Below are 19,326 nucleotides of genomic sequence, written 5' to 3' on the forward strand. Positions count from 1 at the left end.
AGCAGTGACAAAGACAACTCTGGACCTTGCCCATAGGAGGTTCACAGTCCAGTGAGGAGACAGACCCCTCCCCAACCAGACAGGGACAGCCCAGAGTGGTCAGGACTGGGATGGGAGAACTCTGCAGGGGTAGAGGTGGCCCCCAAAGAGGGACCTGCCCTAGCCTGAGGCAGGAAGTGGGGGTTGGTCAGGGAAAACTTACTGGAAGAGAAAAATAGCTGATTTAAGAAGTCAGGTAGGAAAAAAAAGTCAGGTAGGCAAAGAATATTCCAGTCAGAAGAAATCAAAGGCCTGGAGGTAGATCTCACAGCACTGTTCCATGAATTAAAATATCAGCATAGCTGGAGAGGGGACCATGAGTCAGTTCACAAAGCTCCAAGAGGAAGTGCCCCTGTCTGCCTAGGTAAGGGGCCTGGACTATGTCCTGAGGGCACAGGGGAGCCAGGGAGTTTAAGCAGGGAAGGGATTTGGGCTTCAGGAAGATCTCATCGAAGGGGTAATGCAGGCACATAAACAGGCAGCTCCACAAAAAATTACAGCGTTGATGAACACAGAGCATAAGAAGCCGCCAACCCAGTTAGGCCTTGACACTGTACTCCGCACGCACATGGGAAGCTTTGGAGGCCAGACTGAGGGGAGAGGCAATAACAGTTCTCTTTTTTTTTTAAGGTCGAGCCACAGTCTTTCATGGCTTCCTCTTCCAGTCCCCAGAAGCCTGCTTTATTCACACAAAAAATTCACTCATTCCACAAATATTTATAGAGTAATACTACATATCAGAAATTAAGTCGTAGAGACACAGTGGTGAATAAGAGACAAAAATTGCTCCTTAATGATGCTTCTATTATATTGATGGAAACAAAAAGAGAGAGAGAGAGAGAAACAATAAAAGGAAGGATATAGTATGTTAGAAGATAAGTGCTTTGGAGAAATAAAGTAGGGAAGAAACTGACAAGATAGCAATTTTAAATATTTGGACTGAGAAGAACTCACTGATAAGGTGACATTTTAACAAAGACCTGCAGGACATGATTGAGGGACCCAGCTAAAGGAAAAGCATTCCAGGCCAACGGGACAGCAAGACCCTTGGGGGAAGCCAGCTTGCAGGCTTAAGGAGGCCAGAGTGGCTGGAGCAGCAGCAGTTAGGAGGAGATAAGGGTCTGGTCCCATCACTTCATAGAAAATAGAAAGAGAAAAGTGGAAGCAGTAACAGATTTTATTTTCTTAGGCTTCAAAATCACTGCAGATAGTGACTTCAGCCATGAAATTAAAAGACACTTTCTCCTTGGAAGGAAAGGTATGACAAACCTAGACACCATATTAGAAAGCAGAGACTTGGCAGACAAAGGTCTGTATAGTCAAAGATATGGTTTTTCTAGTAGTCATGTATGAATGTGAGTGTGTATGTGTTAGTTGCTGAGTCGTGTCTGACTCTTTGTGACTCTGTGGACTGTTGCCCACTAGGCTCCTCTGTCCATGGGATTCTTCAGGCAAGAATACTGGAGTGGGTTGCCATTCCCTTCTCCAGCGGATCCTCCTGACCCAGGGATCAAACCCAGGTCTCCCACACTGGAGGGAGATTCTTTACCATCTGAGTCACCAGATGGATGTGAGAGTTGGACCATAAAGAAGGCTGAGTGCCAAAGAATTGATGCTTTCAAATTGTGGTGCTGGAGGAGACTTTCGAAGAGTCCCTTGGACAGCAGGAGATCAAACTAGTCAATCTTAAAGGAAATCAGCTCTGAATATTCCTTGCAAGGACTGATGCTGAAGCTGAAACTCCAATACTTTGGCCACCTGATGCAAAGAGCCAACTCACTGGAGAAGACTGATGCTGGGAAAGACTGAAGGCAAAAAGAGAAGAGGGGGCAGCAAAAGATGAGATGGTTAGATAGAATCACAGACTCAATGGACATGAATCTGAGCATACTCCCGGAGACAGTGAAGGACAGGGGAGCCTGGCATGCTGCAGTCCATGGGGTTGCAAAGAGTCAGACATGACTTAGAGACTGAACAATAACAAGGGTGTCAAGGGAGCCAAACTGTGCAAGTCATTTGTAAGGACTTTGGGTTTCAACTAAAAGAGTCAGACCAGGCACATGGGGAGGTTTCCAGGCCAAGGAAGAGAAGTGATCTAACTGAGAAGTTCACAGGGTCCCTCTGGCTGAGTGTCCTGATTGCAGAGGGCAGCATGGAAGCTTAGGGGTCAGGGAGTGGGCCACTGCAATAATCCAGGCTGGAGGTGCCTGTGACTTCAATCAGAAGATTCCGGATATATTTTTAAGGCAGAGGCAACAGCATTTCTTGATTGATAAGCTATGGGGTGTGAGAGAAAGTAGTCAAGGACACATCTGTGACCAGAAGTTGTCATTTGCAGAGATGGGTCAATTTCTGCCAGACCCTTCGCGGACCCAAGCTTTAACTCTTAACCCCTCCTCTCTGTGAGGCAGGAATTTGGTTTCTGAGCTCTCAGTCACTCAAGTCTTTGTTAATTTGTGCCTTCTAAGGTTTGAGGAAAGATGGTAATGAACAAGGAGGTGGAGTCTGGGCACCCTCATAGCATGACAAACAACCCTGGGAGAAAAAAAAATGATTTGTTTTCAATCCCCGAGCAATTCAGTTCAGTTCAGTCACTCAGTCATGTCCAACTCTTTGCAACCCCATGGACTGCAGCACACCAGGCCCCTCTGTCCATCACCAACTACCAGAGTTTACTCAAACTCATGTCCATGGAGTTGGTGATGCCATTCAACCATCTCATCCTCGGTCCTCCCCTTCTCCTCCTGCCTTCAATCTTTCCCAGCATCAGGGTCTTTTCAAATGAGTCAGTTCTTTGAATCAGGTGGCCAACATATTGGAGTTTCAGCTTCAACAGCGGTCCTTCCAATGAATATTCAGGACTGATTTCCTTTAGGATAGACTGGTTGGATCTACTTGCAGTCCAAGGGACTCTCCAGAGTCTTCTCCAATACCACAGTTCAAAAGCATCAATTCTTCAGTGCTCAGCTTTCTTTATAGTTCAACTCTCACATCCATACAAGACTACTGGAAAAACCATAGCCTTGACCAGACGGACCTTTGTTGGTAATGTCTCTGCTTTTAAAATGCTGTCTAGGTTGGTCATAACTTTTCTTTCAAGGAGCAAGCATCTTTTAATTTCATGGCTGCAGTCACCATCTGCAGTGATTTTGGAGCCCCCAAAATAAAGTCTGTCACTGTTTCCACTGTTTCCCCATCTATTTCCCATGAAGTGATGGGACCAGATGCCATGATCTTCGTTTTCTGAATGTTGAGCTTTAAGCCAACTTTTTCCCTCTCCTCTTTCACTTTCATCAAGAGGCTTTTTAGTTCCTCTTCACTTTCTGCCATAAGGGTGGTGTCATCTGCATATCTGAGGTTATTGTTATCTCTCCCGGCAATCTTGATTCCAGCTTGTGCTTCTTCCAGCCCAGCGTTTCTCATGATGTATTCTGCATATCAGTTAAATAAGCAGGATGACACTATACAGCCTTGATGGACTCCTTCCCCAATTTGGAACAAGTCTGTTGTTCCATGTCCAGTTCTAACTGTAGCTTCCTGACCTGCATACAGATTTCTCAAGAGGCAGGTCAGGTGGTCTGGTATTACAATTTCTTGAAGAATTTTCCACAGTTTGTTGTGATCCACACAGTCAAAGGTTTGACATAGTCAATAAAGCAGAAATAGATATTTTTCTGGAACTCTCTTGCTTTTTCCATGATCCAGTGGATGTTGGCAATTTGATCTCTGGTTCCTCTGCCTTTTCTAAAACAAGCTTGAACATCTGGAAGTTCTCAGTTCATGTACTGTTGAAGCCTGGCTTGAAGAATTTTTAACATTACTTTACTAGCGTGTGAGATGAGTGCAATTGTGCGGTAGTTTGAGCATTCTTTGGCATTGCCTTTCTTTGGGATTGGAATGAAAACTGACCTTTTCCAGTCCTGGGGCCACTGCTGAGTTTTCCAAATTTGCTGGCATATTGAGTGCAGCACTTTCACAGCATCATCTTTTAGGATTTGAAATAGCTCAACTGGAATTCCATCACCTCCACTAGCTTTGTTCGTGGCGATGCTTCCTAAGGTTCACTTGACTTCGCATTCCAGGATGTCTGGCTCTAGGTGAGTGATCACACCATCGTGGTTATCTGAGTCGTGAAGATCTTTTTTGTATAGTTCTGTGTATTCTTGCTACCTTTTCTTAATATCTTCTGCTTCTCTTAGGTCCATACTATTTCTGTCCTTTATTGTGTCCATCTTTGCATGAAATGTTCCCTTTGTATCTCTGATTTTCTTGAAGAGATCTCTAGTCTTTCCCATTCTATTGTTTTCCTCTATTTCTTTGAATTGATCACTGAGGAAGGCTTTCTTATCTCTCCTTGCTATTCTTTGGAACTCTGCATTCAAATGGGTATATCCTTCCTTTGCTCCTTTGCTTTTTGCTTCTCTTCTTTTCACAGCTATTTGTAAGACCTCCTCAGACAGCCATTTTGCTTTTTTGCGTTTCTTTTTCTTGGGGATGATCTTGATTCCTGTATCCTGTACAGTGTCATGAACCTCCATCCATAGTTTTTCAGGCATTCTGTCTATCAGATCTAATCCCTTGAATCTAATTCTCACTTCCACTGTATAATCATAAGGTTTTGATTTAGGTCATATCTGAATGGTCTAGTGGTTTTCCCTACTTTCTTCAACTTAAGTCTGAATTTTGCAATAAAGAGTTCATGATCTGAGCCACAGTCAGCTCCGGGTCTTGTTTTTGCTGACTGTATGGAGCTTCTCCATCTTTGGCTGCAAACAATATAATCGATCTTATTTCAGTATTGACCATCTGGTGATGTCCATGTGTAGAGTCTTCTCTTGTGTTGTTGGAAGAGGGTGTTTGCTATGACGAGGGCATTCCCTTGGCAAAACTTTATTAGCCTTTGCCCTGCTTCATTCTGTACTCCTAGGCCAAATTTGCCCGTTACTCCAGGTATTTCTTGACTTCCTACTTTTGCATTCTAGTCCCCTATAATGAAAAGGACATCTTTTCTGGGTGTTAGTTCTAGAAGGTCTTGTAGGTCTTCATAGAACAGCTAGACTTCAGCTTCTTCAGGATTACTGGTTTATTAACTTGGATAAATAGACTTGGATTACTGTGATATTGACTGGTTTGCCTTGGAAACAAAGAGATCATTCTGTCGTTTTTGAGACTGCATCCAAGTACTGCATTTCAGACTCTTTTGTTGGCTATGATGGCTACTCCATTTCTTCTAAGGGATTCCTGCCCTTATATCTACAGTAGTAAATATAATGGTCATCTGAGTTAAATTCACCCATTCCAGTCCTTTAGTTCGCTGATTCCTAGAATGTCGATGTTCACTCTTGCCATCTCCTGTTTGACCACCTCCAATTTGCCTTGATTCGTGGACCTAACATTCCAGGTTCCTAGGCAATGTTGCTCTTTACAGCATAGGACTTTGCTTCTATCACCAATCACATCCACAGCTGGGTTTGCTTTGGCTCCATCCCTTCATTCTTTCTGGAGTTATTTCTCCACTGATCTCCAGCAGCATATTGGGCACCTACCGACCTGGGAAGTTCATCTTTCAGTGTCCTGTTTGCCTTTTCATATTGTTCATGGGGTTCTCAGGGAAAGAATACTGAAGTGGTTTGCCATTCCCTTCTCCAGTGGAGCACATTTTGTCAGAACTCTCCATCATGACCCATCTGTCTTGGGTGGTCCTACACAGCATGGCTCATAGTTTCATTGAGTTAGACAAGGCTGTGGTCCATGTGATCAGATTTGTTAGTTTTCTGTGATTGTGGTTTTCAGCCTGTCTACCCTATAATGGAGGATAAGAGGCTTGTGGAAGCTTCCTGATGGGAGAGACTGACTGATCAGGAAACTGAGTCTTGTTCTGATGGTCGTGGCCATGCTCAGTAAATCTTTTATCCAATTTTCTGTTGATGGGTGGAGCTGTGTTCTCTCCCTGCTATTTACCTGGGGACAAGTGGGCCTTAGAAAGCATCACTATGAACAAAACTAGTGGAGGTGTTGGAATTTCAGTTGAGCTATTTCAAATCCTGAAAGATGATGCTGTGAAGGTGCTGCACTCAATATGCCAGCAAATTTGGAAAACTCAGCAGTGGCCCCAGGACTGGAAAAGGTCAGTTTTCATTCCAATCCCAAAGAAAGGCAATGCCAAAGAATGCTCAAACTACCACACAATTGCACTCATCTCACACGCTAGTAAAGTAATGTTAAAAATTCTTCAAGCCAGGCTTCAGCAATATGGGAAACGTGAACTTCCAGATGTTCAAGCTTGTTTTAGAAAAGGCAGAGGAACCAGAGATCAAATTGCCAACATCCACTGGATCATGGAAAAAGCAAGAGAGTTCCAGAAAAACATCTATTTCTGCTTTATTGACTATGTCAAACCTTTGACTGTGTGGGTCACAATAAACTGGAAAATTCTTCAAGAGATGGGAATACCAGACCACCTGACCTGCCTCTTGAGACACCTATATGCAGGTCAGGAAGCAACAGTTAGAACTGGACATGGAACAACAGACTGGTTCCAAATGGGAAAGGGAGTATGTCAAGGCTGTATGTTGTCACCCTGCTTATTTAACTGATATGCAGAGTACATCATGAGAAACGCTGGGCTGGAAGAAGCACAAGCTGGAATCAAGATTGCCGGGAGAGATAACAATAACCTCAGATATGCAGATGACACCACCCTTATGGCAGAAAGTGAAGAGGAACTAAAAAGCCTCTTGATGAAAGTGAAAGAGGAGAGGGAAAAAGTTGGCTTAAAGCTCAACATTCAGAAAACGAAGATCATGGCATCTGGTCCCATCACTTCATGGGAAATAGATGGGGAAACAGTGGAAACAGTGTCAGACGTTATTTTGGGGGGCACCAAAATCATGGCAGACAGTGATTGCAGCCATGAAATTAAAAGATGCTTACTCCTTGGAAGGAGGGTTATGAGCAACCTAGATAGTATATTGAAAAGCAGAGATATTACTTTGCCAACAAAGGTCCGTCTGGTCAAGGCTATGGTTTTTCCAGTAGTCATGTATGGGTGTGAGAGTTGGACTGTGAAGAAAGCTGAGCGCCGAAGAATTGATGCTTTTGAACTGTGGTGTTGGAGAAGACTCTTGAGAGTCCCTTGGACTGCAAAGAGATCCAACCAATCCATTCTAAAGGAGATCGGTCCTGGGTGTTCTTTGGAAGAAATGATGCTGAAGCTGAAACTCCAGTACTTTGGCCACCTCATGCGAAGGGTTGACTCATTGGAAAAGACTCTGATGCTGGGAGGGATTGGGGGCAGGAGAAAGGGACAGCAGAGGATGAGATGGCTGGATCGCATCACCGACTCGATGGACGTGAGTTTGAGTGAACTCCGGGAGTTGGTGATGGACAGGGAGGCCTGGCGTGCTGCGATTCATGGGGTCGCAAAGAGTCGGACACGACGGAGCGACTGAACTGAACTGAAACTACCAATTGGGATTCCCTGATAGCTCAGTTGGTAAAGAATCCGCCTGCAATGCAGGAGACAACGGTCGATTCCTGGGTCGGGAAGATCCCCTGGAGAAGGGAAAGGCTACCCACTCCAGTATTCTGGCCTAGAGAATTCCATGGAAAGTGCATGGGGTCGCAAAGAGTCGGACACGACTGAGCCACTTTCACTTTCAAACTAACAATTGGCCCCATAATAGTCACAGAGATTTTTGTGCTTAGTTCAACTATGCTTGAAGTGAAGTCGCTCAGTCGTGTCCGACTCCTTGCAACCCCGCGGACTGTAGCCTACCAGGCTTCTCCGTCCATGGGATTCTCCAGGCAAGAATACTGGAGTGGGTTACCATTTCCTTCTCCAGGGGATCATCCCGACCCAGGGATCGAACCCGGGTCTCCCGCGTTGGAGGCAGACGCTTTAACCTCCGAGCCACCAATAGAAGCACCTGGCACTGGGTAAAATATTCAATTTATAATTCTTGCACAAATAAGAGTATTTCTGCTGGAATATTTTCCGCAGGACCACTCAACAGCCAACTCCAGGACCCAGAACCCCTTTCTCCTATTAAAGACAGAGAGCCGACCAGTCCGGGTCAATACCTTGGAACAGAGTCCACAGCTTGGAACAGCTCGGAAAGGTACCTAACAAGTGCCATGCAAGGTTACGATTGGGCCCAGAATGAGGATGAACAGGCATTCGGCCCAATAGGAGGTTGGAATTTGCAAGTATGGGCGTGGCCCGAACTGCTTCAGGGACGGCGCTCTGGCCGTGCGGAAGACTCCTCTGTGCGTTGCTCCGTCCCGTTTCCGGCCGACCTTTTTTCCGCTTCCGGTCCGGTACTGGCGTCTTTGCTGAGGGTCACATTGAGCTTCCAGCGACTTCAGGGGCATCTTTAGGTGAGTGTTGAGGGCTCGGGACCCTGGAACCCCATCTTGGAGGACTGAGGATCCCTACTGGAAAATGAAATGAGGTTTCCAGCCGGCGGTGGCCGACTTCCCGGAGCCCTGGGGTCGTTTCAATCTGACGATTATTTGGTTCTTCTCGGATGTGTAGAACTTTCAAAGCGATTTATATTGATTCATTTAAGCTTCCCTCCAACTCTCTGAGATAGGGCCTGTGATTTTCTCTTTTAGGAGGCAACTGAGACTTAGATACTACGCAGTTTAGCTAGCGATCAGGATTTGAAATCATTAGGACTGCATTGCTGTTAATCACCAGGCCGCAGGCATTTCTCTCCCCGGTCCCTGACCCCCGAGGCTTGGCTGGCCTGGCTTCCTGGTGACTCTCCACCCCCACCCCCTGCCCCTTGCACGTTCGAGGGGCTGCAGCGTCATCCCCAGTCCATCCTTACTCCCGAAATCAGGTGGAGATGGCTTTCACAACAACTCTTCCGACCGAGTCTGTCCCCGCCTCTAGTGTTCTACAGCCTCTGCTCCCGGAAAGACACTGCTCCGGTGCCCCAGATCCTTACCACTATCTTGGGTCGCTTGAATTTATTACTGGTCTGGTTAACTTCTATGTAATACCACGACTCCTCGAATAATCTGGAATAGAGGCGGTGTCAGATTTCCTAATAAAAACCGTGTGTCACCTCATAAAAGATTATGGGACAGGTTTTTATCCCTAGGCCCACAGAATGGATGGAACTCATGGGATGCTAGTACGTGAATGGAGGGAAATTTACATCTGTATTTTTGCCAGTTTCTCATTTATACGTAGTATTTCCTTCGCTTGGGAATGGAGGCAGTAGCGGTAGTATTTGGCATCATCTGTGACTTTATCAGCAGTGAAAATGACAGGTCGTCATATCATATATCCCATTATGTTTGCAGATTTCACAGCATAACTCTATTCAGGCATGATTATTTTGAAATTGTGGTAGTTCATAAATCCTCAGCTACATGTAATTGGTTTTCTTTGTGATCCTGTGCAATTTTTAAATGCCCTGAAACATACTTGGAGAAAGGGTTCATTAGACTCCTGAGGACTTCATGGCACCAATAGAGATTAAGAACCTTTGCAGTGTAGGTTATGTTAGTGGTGGGAGTGCACCTCCACCCCATGTGTGCTGTATGACCTTGGGAAGTTGCTTAAACACCCTGTCTCTTGTCTGTGAAGCAGTGGTAGTAATAGTTCCCGTCTTTTAGAGTAGCTTTAGGAGTAAAGCTTCCTTGCCTATAGTAACCACTCAGTGAATATCAACTTGTGTTATTTTGGCCTGGTTTTTTTACTGAGCAGTTGTCTACCCCCACACATCCTGCTGTGACTTCCATAACTAATGTGTTCTTGCCCAGCCCTTCAGCTCTATCTGTAGGTTGAAAGGGAGGGGGTATTGGCTTGTTCACACCCAGCCCATTCTTCTCTGTCAGGTCTCCACTGGGCCTGGGTGGACTGACAGCCCCGTGTCCAGGCCCCCAGGACCTCTGCCACAATCCACTCTGTTTCCTTCCAGGAGTGCTGACACTATGGCAGAAGACATCAAGACCAAAATCAAGAACTACCAGACTGCTCCTTTTGACAGCCGCTTCCCCAACCAGAACCAGACCAGGAACTGCTGGCAGAACTACCTGGGTGAGCAGGACTTGGGGAGGAGGCGGGCAATGTTGACCTTTCCCTGATCCCACACCTCATATCACTTACCTCTTACCTCCTCATCACCTCTTCTCTTTCATTCTGAACATCCTACTTCACGGGGCCCATGCCACCCATCACCCCCTGTATTCAAGATCTGACCTAGGGTCACAAACTTTGGATCCCATAGTCATTTTCCCCCCCAAGATGTGTATATGTCTGTCTGTATGGAATGTAACATGCTTATAGGAAGTACATAAACCATAATGTACAGCTAAATAACTCTAAATTGAATCCTCCATGTGATTATAATCTGGATAGAAAATTGGATACTGCCAGTCCTCTGAGCTCCCCTGTCTGCTGCATGCCGTCTCTTGAAAGCAGCACTCTGCTCTCCCCACTAGAGTTGTAACCCCACAGACCTAGGGCAGTCATATTTTGGTTTTATCACCACTTTCAGGTCTACCTCTTTGTGAACTTTATAAATACTGTGTGTTGTCTTATGCTTGGATTTCTTCATTCAATAGTTATGAAGATTCTTCCATGCTGTGGCATATATTTTGCTCATTTTGTGTGCAGTTTTCCAACATTTCATTCATGAACACTGGTGTGGTTTCCAGTTTGGGGCTCATATGAATGATTGCTGCTATGATTGATGTAATTTGATGTCTTTGTGAATGCTTTCTCTCCTAGGGAGCGTGCCCAGGAGTGTAATACTTGGAATAATCTTTGAATTAATTTCCTACTATTAAAAACCAGATTATCCCCCTCCTTTCTCCTCTCCTAGATGCCAGCATCTTAGCATCAAGACCATCTTGCCCTTCCCTTGTCCTGGTTCTGGACTTCCATAATCCCCACACACACCTCTCAGGTTGCCCTGTTATTCCTGACTCAGAAGTTCCAAGTTGAACAGTAGTTCTTTTTTCTTTTTTTTCTTGGCTATTCTGGGTCTCCTTTGTGGTGCACAGGCTAGGCTTCATTACCCTCTGGGATCTTAGTTCCTCCACCAGGGCATGAACCCAGGTCCCCTGTAATGAATGGAAGGTGGATTCTTAACACCAGGGAAGTCCCAGACAGTAGTACTTTATGGATTGCAAAATAAGCTTAGTGTGGTGTGTCTAGCCCTTTTCAGTACTACACTTGTAAGGATATACTTTCTTTGTGAAACTTGGGAGTGTGGGGGATTCGTGTAACTGGTTGTGAAGTAAAAAGTATTTTTGTGAGTTTTGATCAGAAATATGTCCCAGCTCTTGGTCTGGGCTGACCCTGATCCCTTTTCTTCACAGACTTTCACCGCTGTGAGAAGGCAATGACTGCTAAAGGGGGTGACGTCTCTGTGTGCGAATGGTACCGGCGTGTGTACAAGTCCCTCTGCCCCATATCCTGGGTAGGTGCCTCCTCCTGGGGCCCTTGGGATGCGGGGGTGGGATGGGGTTTTTGCCAAAGGGTGTATGGTGACTTGGTGCGAGCTTATCTGTGAGGGGCAGAGGGAGGACAAGGCTTCACACCGACCACGGATGCACCTTTGCTTCTTCCTAAAATTGCCTGCCTTTCCTCCTTTCACCAGGACTCTCAACCAGCCAGGCTCTCAGCTAAGGCAGCCAGATCTATCTCACCCAGGTGCTCTACGAGTACATGCCCTGTCCCTGTGGAGCTCATCTGCTTTTGGAGTCTTGTCCTTTCTTTACATGAACATTTCCAAGTGTGTATAAAAGTAGAATAATTCAGTCAGTTCAGTCTCTCAGTTGTGTCCAACTCTTTGCGACCCCGTGAATCGCAGCATGCCAGGCCTCCCTGTCCATCACCAATTCCCGGAGTTCACCCAAACTCATGTGCATCAAGTTGGTGATGCCATCCAGCCGTCTCATCCTCTGTCGTCCCCTTTTGCCCCCAATCCCTCCCAGCATCAGGGTCTTTTCCAATGAGTCAGCTCTTCTCATGAGGTGGCCAAAGTATTGGAGTTTCAGCCTCAACATCAGTCCTTCCAGTGAACACCCAGAACTGGTCTCCTTTAGGATGGACTGGTTGGATCTCTTTGCAGTCCAAGGGACTCTCAAGAGTCTTTTCCAACACCACGGTTCAAAAGCATCAATTCTTCGGTGCTCAGCTTTCTTCACAGTCCCAACTCTCACATCCATACATGACCCCTGGAAAAACCATAGCCTTGACTAGATGGACCTTTGTTGGCAAAGTAATGTCTCTGCTTTTTAATATGCTATCTAGGTTGCTCATAACTTTCCTTCCAAGGAGTAAGTGTCTTTTAATTTCACGGCTGCAGTCACCATCTGCAGTGATTTTGGAGCCCAAAAAATAAAGTCTGACACTGTTTCTACTGTTTTCCCCATCTATTTCCCATGAAGTCATGGGACTGGATGCCATGATCTTCGTTTTCTGAATGTTGAGCTTTAAACCAACTTTTCCCCTCTCTCACTTTCATCAAGAGGCTTTTTAGTTCCTCTTCACTTTCTGCCATAAGGGTGGTGTCATCTGCATATCTGAGGTTATTGATATTTCTCCCGGCAATCTTGATTCTAGCTTGTACTTCTTCCAGCCCAGCGTTTCTCATAAATAATTCAGTTCAGTTCAGTCTCTCAGTTGTGTCCGACTCTTTGCTACTGTATGAATCACAGCACGCCAGGCCTCCCTGTCCATCACCAACTCCCGGAGTTCACTCAGGCTCACGTCCATCGAGTCAGTGATGCCATCCAACCATCTCATCCTCTGTCGTCCCTTTCTCCTCCTGCCCCCAATCCCTCCCAGTATCAGAGTCTTTTCCAGTGAGTCAACTCTTCACATGAGGTGGCCAAAGTACTGGAGTTTCAGCTTCAGGATCATTCCTTCCAAAGAAATCCCAGGGCTGATCTCCTTCAGAATAGACTGGTTGGATCTCCTTTCAGTCCAAGGGACTCTCAAGAGTCTTCTCCAACACCACAGTTCAAAAGCATCAATTCTTCAGTGCTCAGCTTTCTTCACAGTCCAACTCTCACATCCATACATGACCACTGGAAAAACCATAGCCTTGACTAGACGAACCTGTGTTGGCAAAGTAATGTCTCTGCTTTTCAATATGATATCTAGGTTGGTCATAACTTTTCTTCCAAGGAGTAAGCGTCTTTTAATTTCATGGCTGCAGTCACCATCTGCAGTGATTTTGGAGCCCCAAAAAATAAAGTCTGACACTGCTTCCACTGTTTCCCCATCTATTTCCCATGAAGTGATGGGACCAGATGCCATGATCTTTGTAGTGACCCCAAATATCCCCATCACCCAAACTGAGTAGTCAGCACAAGATTTCCCCACGTCCCCTCCATCTGTCCCCACCCCCACCCCTTGTTTTCTTTGGCTGCCCTGGGTATGTGTTGCAGCACATGGGCTGTTTGTTGTGACATGGGAGGGGGCTTCTCTAGTTACAGGGCACAGGGTTAGTTGTCCAACCAAGGATCAAACCTGAGTCCCCTGCACTGGAAGGCAGATTCTCAACCACGGGACCACTAGGGAAGTCCCATCTGTCCCTTCTGTTTCTTTCCTTGGCTGGAGTATTCTGAAGCAGATCCCAGATATGTCATTTCACCCCTGCCTACTTCAGTGTGCATCTCTAAAACTAGGGATGCAGTGAGGCAGTCTTCTAGGCCTGATCCAGCCAGACCTGTCGTTACTAGCTGATACTCTGCCTTACCCTCTTTTTTTTGAAGTAAAATATTACTTTATTTCATCAAGTCGAAGACCCCATTGACTACAGGAAACACTTAGAGATGTTTAAAATTTTTTTGTTTTATGCTGGAAATGAATGTGACAACCATGCTAATTTCAGAGATGTTAAAATGAAAAAAATGTGTCTTAAAATCAGAATGTGATATTACAAAACGAACAGTGCTCATTTTTAAAAACAAATATGAGCAATACAGTAAAATTAAAATTAGATCCACTTGTGTTCCTCAGTCCCTCTCTCCCCTTAGGTAACTATTATTAGCAGATTCCTTTTTCTCTGTATACATTTATCATTCATAAGCCTATGGAACTTCTGTGTAAAGATGGGTCATACTGTATAGGCTGTCCTATTCTTACTTTGACTTATCAACATGTTTTGAGCCGTTTTTTTTTTTTTAACGACATTGCATATAGATCCACCTCATTTTTGTTTGTTTCTTTCCTTTTTTAAAGTTTTTTGGCCATGCTGCATGGCATGTGGAATCTTAGTTTCCCAACCAGGGATTGAACCCTCACCCCCTGTAGTAGAAGCACAGAGTCTTAACCACTTGACTGCCAAGGAAGTTCTTAATATACAGATGCTTTTATTCAACTGGTCCCCTTTGATTATGTTCCCATTTTTCAGTATTTTAAACATCCTTGATGTGCATCTTTGGGGCCTGTTTGTTGAGAACAGACTGCCTTAATGCACTCTTCCTCAACTTGTTTGGTACCTCACACCTCTTCAGCCATACTCTCAAGTGCCTTTGCATACCCACTGCCCTCTCAGGATTTCTCCTTGTCCCTACATGATCTTGGGTACCATCCACCCTCCAACCTCTGCGCCTGCATTGGATGGGTGCACACTGGCCCAGGTGCTAGGAAGTGTGCTTCTGGACCCAGTGCTGGCCCATACCCCAGTCCCTGGCACCAGGGCCTCCCCTTACCTGGGCATCATCAGATTATGTGGTCCCTCCCCTCAAGCACTCACTGTATCTGCCTTCTTAGTCCTTCTTATGGCTAGGTATGAACACATTTTTTTTTAAATACACTCTTTATACCCAGCAGCCCTGACTTCTTTGTTCCAGAAATTGGTGACACAAAAATAACTGTTTTGTTAATGCTGTTTATTTTTGTTTTTTATAAGAATGAAACCACTTCATAAAAACTTAAGAAATAGAGGAAGGGGAAAAAATTGTTCCTCATCCTCCTGATCTGGCTGATCATAATGTAACATTTCCAAGTGTTTCCTGTGCGTTTTTAAAAATTAATCTCTAACCCCAAAATGTGTATTTGGAGAAGAATGGGGATGAGAGTCCAGCACTGTTCTGTATGAGCATTTAAAACATTTTTGCTAATCAACTTTTCTCTTTTTTCTTTTTTGCCACATCTTGAGCCTTTGAGGATCTTAGTTCCCCCATTGGGGATTGAACCCCGGCCCCCACAGCAGTGAAAGCCCTGAATCCTAACCACTAAGCCACCAGGGAGCTAACTGCCTTTTATTTTCCAGTGTTAAAACATCTGTAGTTTCTCCATGAAAAATTCAGTGGCTTTTTGGAAAGTTTCAAAACAAGTTTTTATGATGTAGAAAGTAGAAGTCTCCTAAGTCATCCCCTTTCTGAATCCAAAGTTAACTTCCCTTCGAAATTTGGTGTAAATCTTCTACTTCCTTTTCTGTGTGCTAATGTTTGTATAGGTGTGGGTGTGTGTTTACATGCTTTTAAAATACAGTTATGGATCATACTTTAGATACTGTCTTATCCTTGGCTTTTTTACTTTGTTTTATTTTCGTGTCAGTACAACCTGCTCAATTACTGGGTAGCCATTGTCTTTCATAGTTAAAAAATTGTTCCTTCCCCTTTAACTGGACTCAGTCTTTTTTCACTATTTTAAATGATACTGTGGTATACAGTTCCACTACCGGAAATAGTTTGCATCTCCTTTCCATGAAGTGAGATTATTGAGCAAAGACTAATTTGCCGAAGGATCAGATCAGCCTGGTCCTTCACTATAAGAGAAAGCGGGCAGTGGTAGATAGTGCTCAGTGTTGATGGTTCTGTAGACTGGCCCAGTCGCTTTTAAGGTCCATCCTGAGGCAGGATCATTCAAAATGAAAAAAATCATACTGCAGATACGGCCTTTTCACCTCTACACATCCTGTAAAAATGTGTACGAAGACATCCAACTGCAGAGTGGTTTGTAATGGGGAACATTCGGAAACACGTTAAATAAATGGATATTCATCTTGATCTTTATGACAATACAGAAAGAGCTCTAAGACGCATAAAAAAAGCACGTTGCAGGACAGTTTAAGTACAGAGTATTTGTGATGTATGGTGTATGTGTGTGTAAATAAAACAGGCACTTACTGAAGGCACTTAGGTGTTGTAAGTATTTTATGTCATAAAAGGGCTGCTGCTGCTGCTGCTGAGTCGCTTCAGTTGTGTCCGCCTCTGTGCGACCCCATAGACGGCAGCCCACCAGGCTCCCCGTCCCTGGGATTCTCCAGGCAAGAACACTGGAGCGGGTTGCCATTTCCTTCTCCAATGCATGAAAGTGAAAAGCGAAAGTGAAGTCGCTCAGTCGTGCCCGACTCTTAGTGACCCCATGGACTGCAGCCTACCAGGCTCCTCCGTCCATGGGATTTTCCAGGCAAGAGTGCTGGAGTGGGGTGCCATTGCCTTCTCCCCATAAAGGGGCAAACATGCTAAAAACAGAGAGGTCCTTTTATCAGGATCGTCATTTTACAGAATTGGAAGCTGGAGCCCTGAAAGGTTGAGTGATGTGCCTGAGGAGATCACAGCTGGGAAGTGATGGAGTGGGGGTTCCAACTGTCTTCCTTGTCCATGCGCTTATCCAGTGCCTCTACTGTATCACATGTGAGTGTGCACGTGTGTATAAAAATGTGCTGCTGGTTGCCTGTAGGAGGGTCCACGCATTGCAGAGCATTCGTTCTCGGCAGTGTTGACAGTTTGCTGTGGGCCTTTCCGTTGGTCTCATAGGTGTGCACACATACGTGAGCAATAGTGGGATCGTGCTGTATATCCAGTTTGGAGCTTTTGCACTTGATAGTGTATCTTGGAGATGCATGCCTGCTGAAGTACAGATAGCCTACCCCGTGCCCCCACCCCAGCCCCGCACCCCCACAGCTGCCCAGTGTTCCTTCTTTCCTCTGTTCTGTCAAACATCATTGAGTGTTGACTTTGGGTGTCTGAAACAGGGCACAGTCACACTCCTGAAGCTCTGCACACACGTCTCCCCATGGACAGCTCTGCTATGAGTCTGCCTGATACTCCTCTCCACCCACCTTCCACCTCCTCTCCCCTCAGTGCGTCAGCTCATTCAGGGCATTGATTTTTGTCCTTCTGAGTCACTCTTGGTCCCCTGGCTCCTGGAACAGCTGTCAGTATTGGCACATAGCAGGTACTAGGGTTACTTGTTGACTGAACAGATGGGCAGACTAAGGAAGGCGAAGAAGTCCACCCATCTGGTTTCCCTGTGGAGGAAGGGAATAACACTGGCTGTGTATCTACAGGTGTCAACTTGGGACGACCGCCGGGCAGAAGGCACGTTTCCTGGGAAGATCTGAACCGGCTCCATCCCACCTCCTCTGTCCTCCGTCCTTCTCCCCAGGTGGTGAAGGGGGACCTGGGTACATGGTGATCCCCACCCTGGGATCCTGAATCATGGTTTAACTAATAATAAATACTCGTTGGAAACGTGTAAGGCTGTGTATGTGTAAAAGAGCTGGACGATGGGGCCAGAAACTGGGGCGGAATTAGTACCATGATCAGTAAAGGGGACTGAATTCAGGGTGGGGTTTTTTGTTTTTTATTTCAGTTTTTCTTTGAATAAACTTTGACCACCTCTTCTTTACCAGACAATAGAGTGAATGATTATACAAAATAACCTCAAGTTCCTGTATGAGCTAAAATCTACCCAAATGTCCTGCTTTGTCATCTGTACAATTTTTTAAAACTTACATTTTGAATCACACGAAAATAGTATAATCACCTGGCTTCAACAGTGATCAACAAAAGACCAATTAGTTTCATCTCAGCTGCTCTTCTTTACTAGGTAATTTTATTTAGTTATTCCCACCCCACCCAGGTTGAAGGATCTTAGTTCCCCAACCAGGGATTGAACCTAGACCCTTGGCAATACAAGTGCCAAGTCCTAACCATTGGACCACCAGGGAATTCCCTATCTAGATAATTTTAAAGCAAATACTGGAGATCATATTTTATCTAGAAAGAAGTAAGGTACAGATTTATTTTAAACAATCATAATTACATCTAAAAACTAAGGAGTTCTTAATATTGTCTAATGTGCAAGGTGTAATTTCTCCCAGTTTTCTAGGCCTCCTGTATTGTATTGATCATAGTGATGATTGGAAGTCATTTAAGTAGACCAAGTTAAGAAATGTCCCTTCTTGACATCCCCAAAGGAATTGTCTCACAACAGTAGGAGAAGGCAATGGCACCCCGCTCCGGTACTCTTGCCTGGAAAATCCCATGGACGGAGGAGCCTGGTAGGCTGCAGTCCATGGGGTCACTAAGAGTCACACATGACTAAGCAACTTCACTTTCACTTTTCACTTTAATGCATTGGAGAAGGAAATGGCAACCCACTCCAGTGTTGGTGCTTGGAGAAATCAGGGACAGGGGAGCCTGGTGGGCTGCCGCCTATGGGGTCGCAAAGAGATGGACACGACTGAAGTGACTTAGTACAAAATATCATCCACTGGCAACTTGTCAATAGGGAATTCCTCAGACAGCGTGACAGCTAGCGTACCATGTTGTGGTCAGATTGGTGCTGTCTCAGTCAGTTCAGTCGCTCAGTCGTGTCCGGCTCTTTGCGAGCCCATAGACTGCAGCACGCCAGGCTTCCCTGTCCATCACAAACTTCTGGAGCTTGCTCAAACTCATGTCCATCAAATTGTTGATGCCATCCAACCATCATATCCTCTGTTGTCCCCTTCTGTCTTCAGTCTTTCCAAGCATCAGGGTCTTCTCCAATGAATCAGTTCTTCACATCAGGTGGCTAAAGTATTGGAGTTTCAGCTTCAGCATCAGTCCTTCCAATTCAGGACTTCTGGGTCAGGACTGATTTCCTTTAGGATGGACTGGTTGGATCGCTGCAGTCCAAGGACTCAAGAGTCTTCTCCAATACCACAGTTCAAAAGCATCAATTCTTCGGTACTCACTTTTCTTTATAGTCCCAACTTATATCCATACATGCTGCTGCTGCTGCTGCTAAGTCACTTCAGTCGTGTCCAACTCTGCGACCCCATAGACGGCAGCCCACCAGGCTCCCTAGTCCCTGGGATTCTCCAGGCAAGAATACTGGAGTAGGTTGCCATTTCCTTCTCCAATGCATGAAAGTGAAAAGTGAAAGTGAAGTCGTTCAGTCGTGTCCAACTCTTTGCGACCCCATGGACTGCAGCCCACCAGGCTCCCCCGTCCCTGGGATTCTCCAGGGGAAAACATTGGAGTGGGTTGCCATTTCCTTCTCCAATGCATGAAAGCAAAAAGTTCAGTCGTTCA

The 19,326-nt window shown here is 45.3% G+C and overlaps 1 protein-coding gene and 1 non-coding gene across 2 annotated transcripts; one reads left to right on the forward strand and one right to left on the reverse strand.

Moving 5' to 3' along the window:
* Positions 1–8,294: 8,294 nt before the first annotated feature.
* On the forward strand, positions 8,295–17,506 carry LOC128063483 (cytochrome c oxidase subunit 6B1). Its single transcript, XM_052656251.1, has 4 exons — positions 8,295–8,418; positions 9,975–10,093; positions 11,380–11,480; positions 17,316–17,506. Exons 2-4 carry the CDS (start codon positions 9,988–9,990, stop codon positions 17,367–17,369), a joined length of 261 nt encoding a protein of 86 aa, XP_052512211.1. The 5' UTR covers positions 8,295–8,418; positions 9,975–9,987; the 3' UTR covers positions 17,370–17,506.
* A 399-nt stretch (positions 17,507–17,905) lies between these two features.
* TRNAT-UGU (transfer RNA threonine (anticodon UGU)) lies at positions 17,906–17,978 on the reverse strand. Its single transcript has one exon. It is a non-coding gene; the product is annotated as a tRNA-Thr (tRNA).
* Positions 17,979–19,326: the final 1,348 nt, after the last annotated feature.

This window comes from Budorcas taxicolor, chromosome 18, assembly GCF_023091745.1.
Source record: "Budorcas taxicolor isolate Tak-1 chromosome 18, Takin1.1, whole genome shotgun sequence".
NCBI lineage: Eukaryota > Metazoa > Chordata > Mammalia > Artiodactyla > Bovidae > Budorcas > Budorcas taxicolor.

Coding starts and splice junctions, on each gene's coding strand:
- LOC128063483 (XM_052656251.1), top strand. CDS start 9,988: ATGGCAGAAGACATCAAGACCAAAATCAAGAACTACCAGACTGCTCCT. Junction 10,094..11,379: donor CTGCTGGCAGAACTACCTGG/GTGAGCAGGACT, acceptor TTTTCTTCACAG/ACTTTCACCGCTGTGAGAAG. Junction 11,481..17,315: donor CCCTCTGCCCCATATCCTGG/GTAGGTGCCTCC, acceptor GTGTATCTACAG/GTGTCAACTTGGGACGACCG.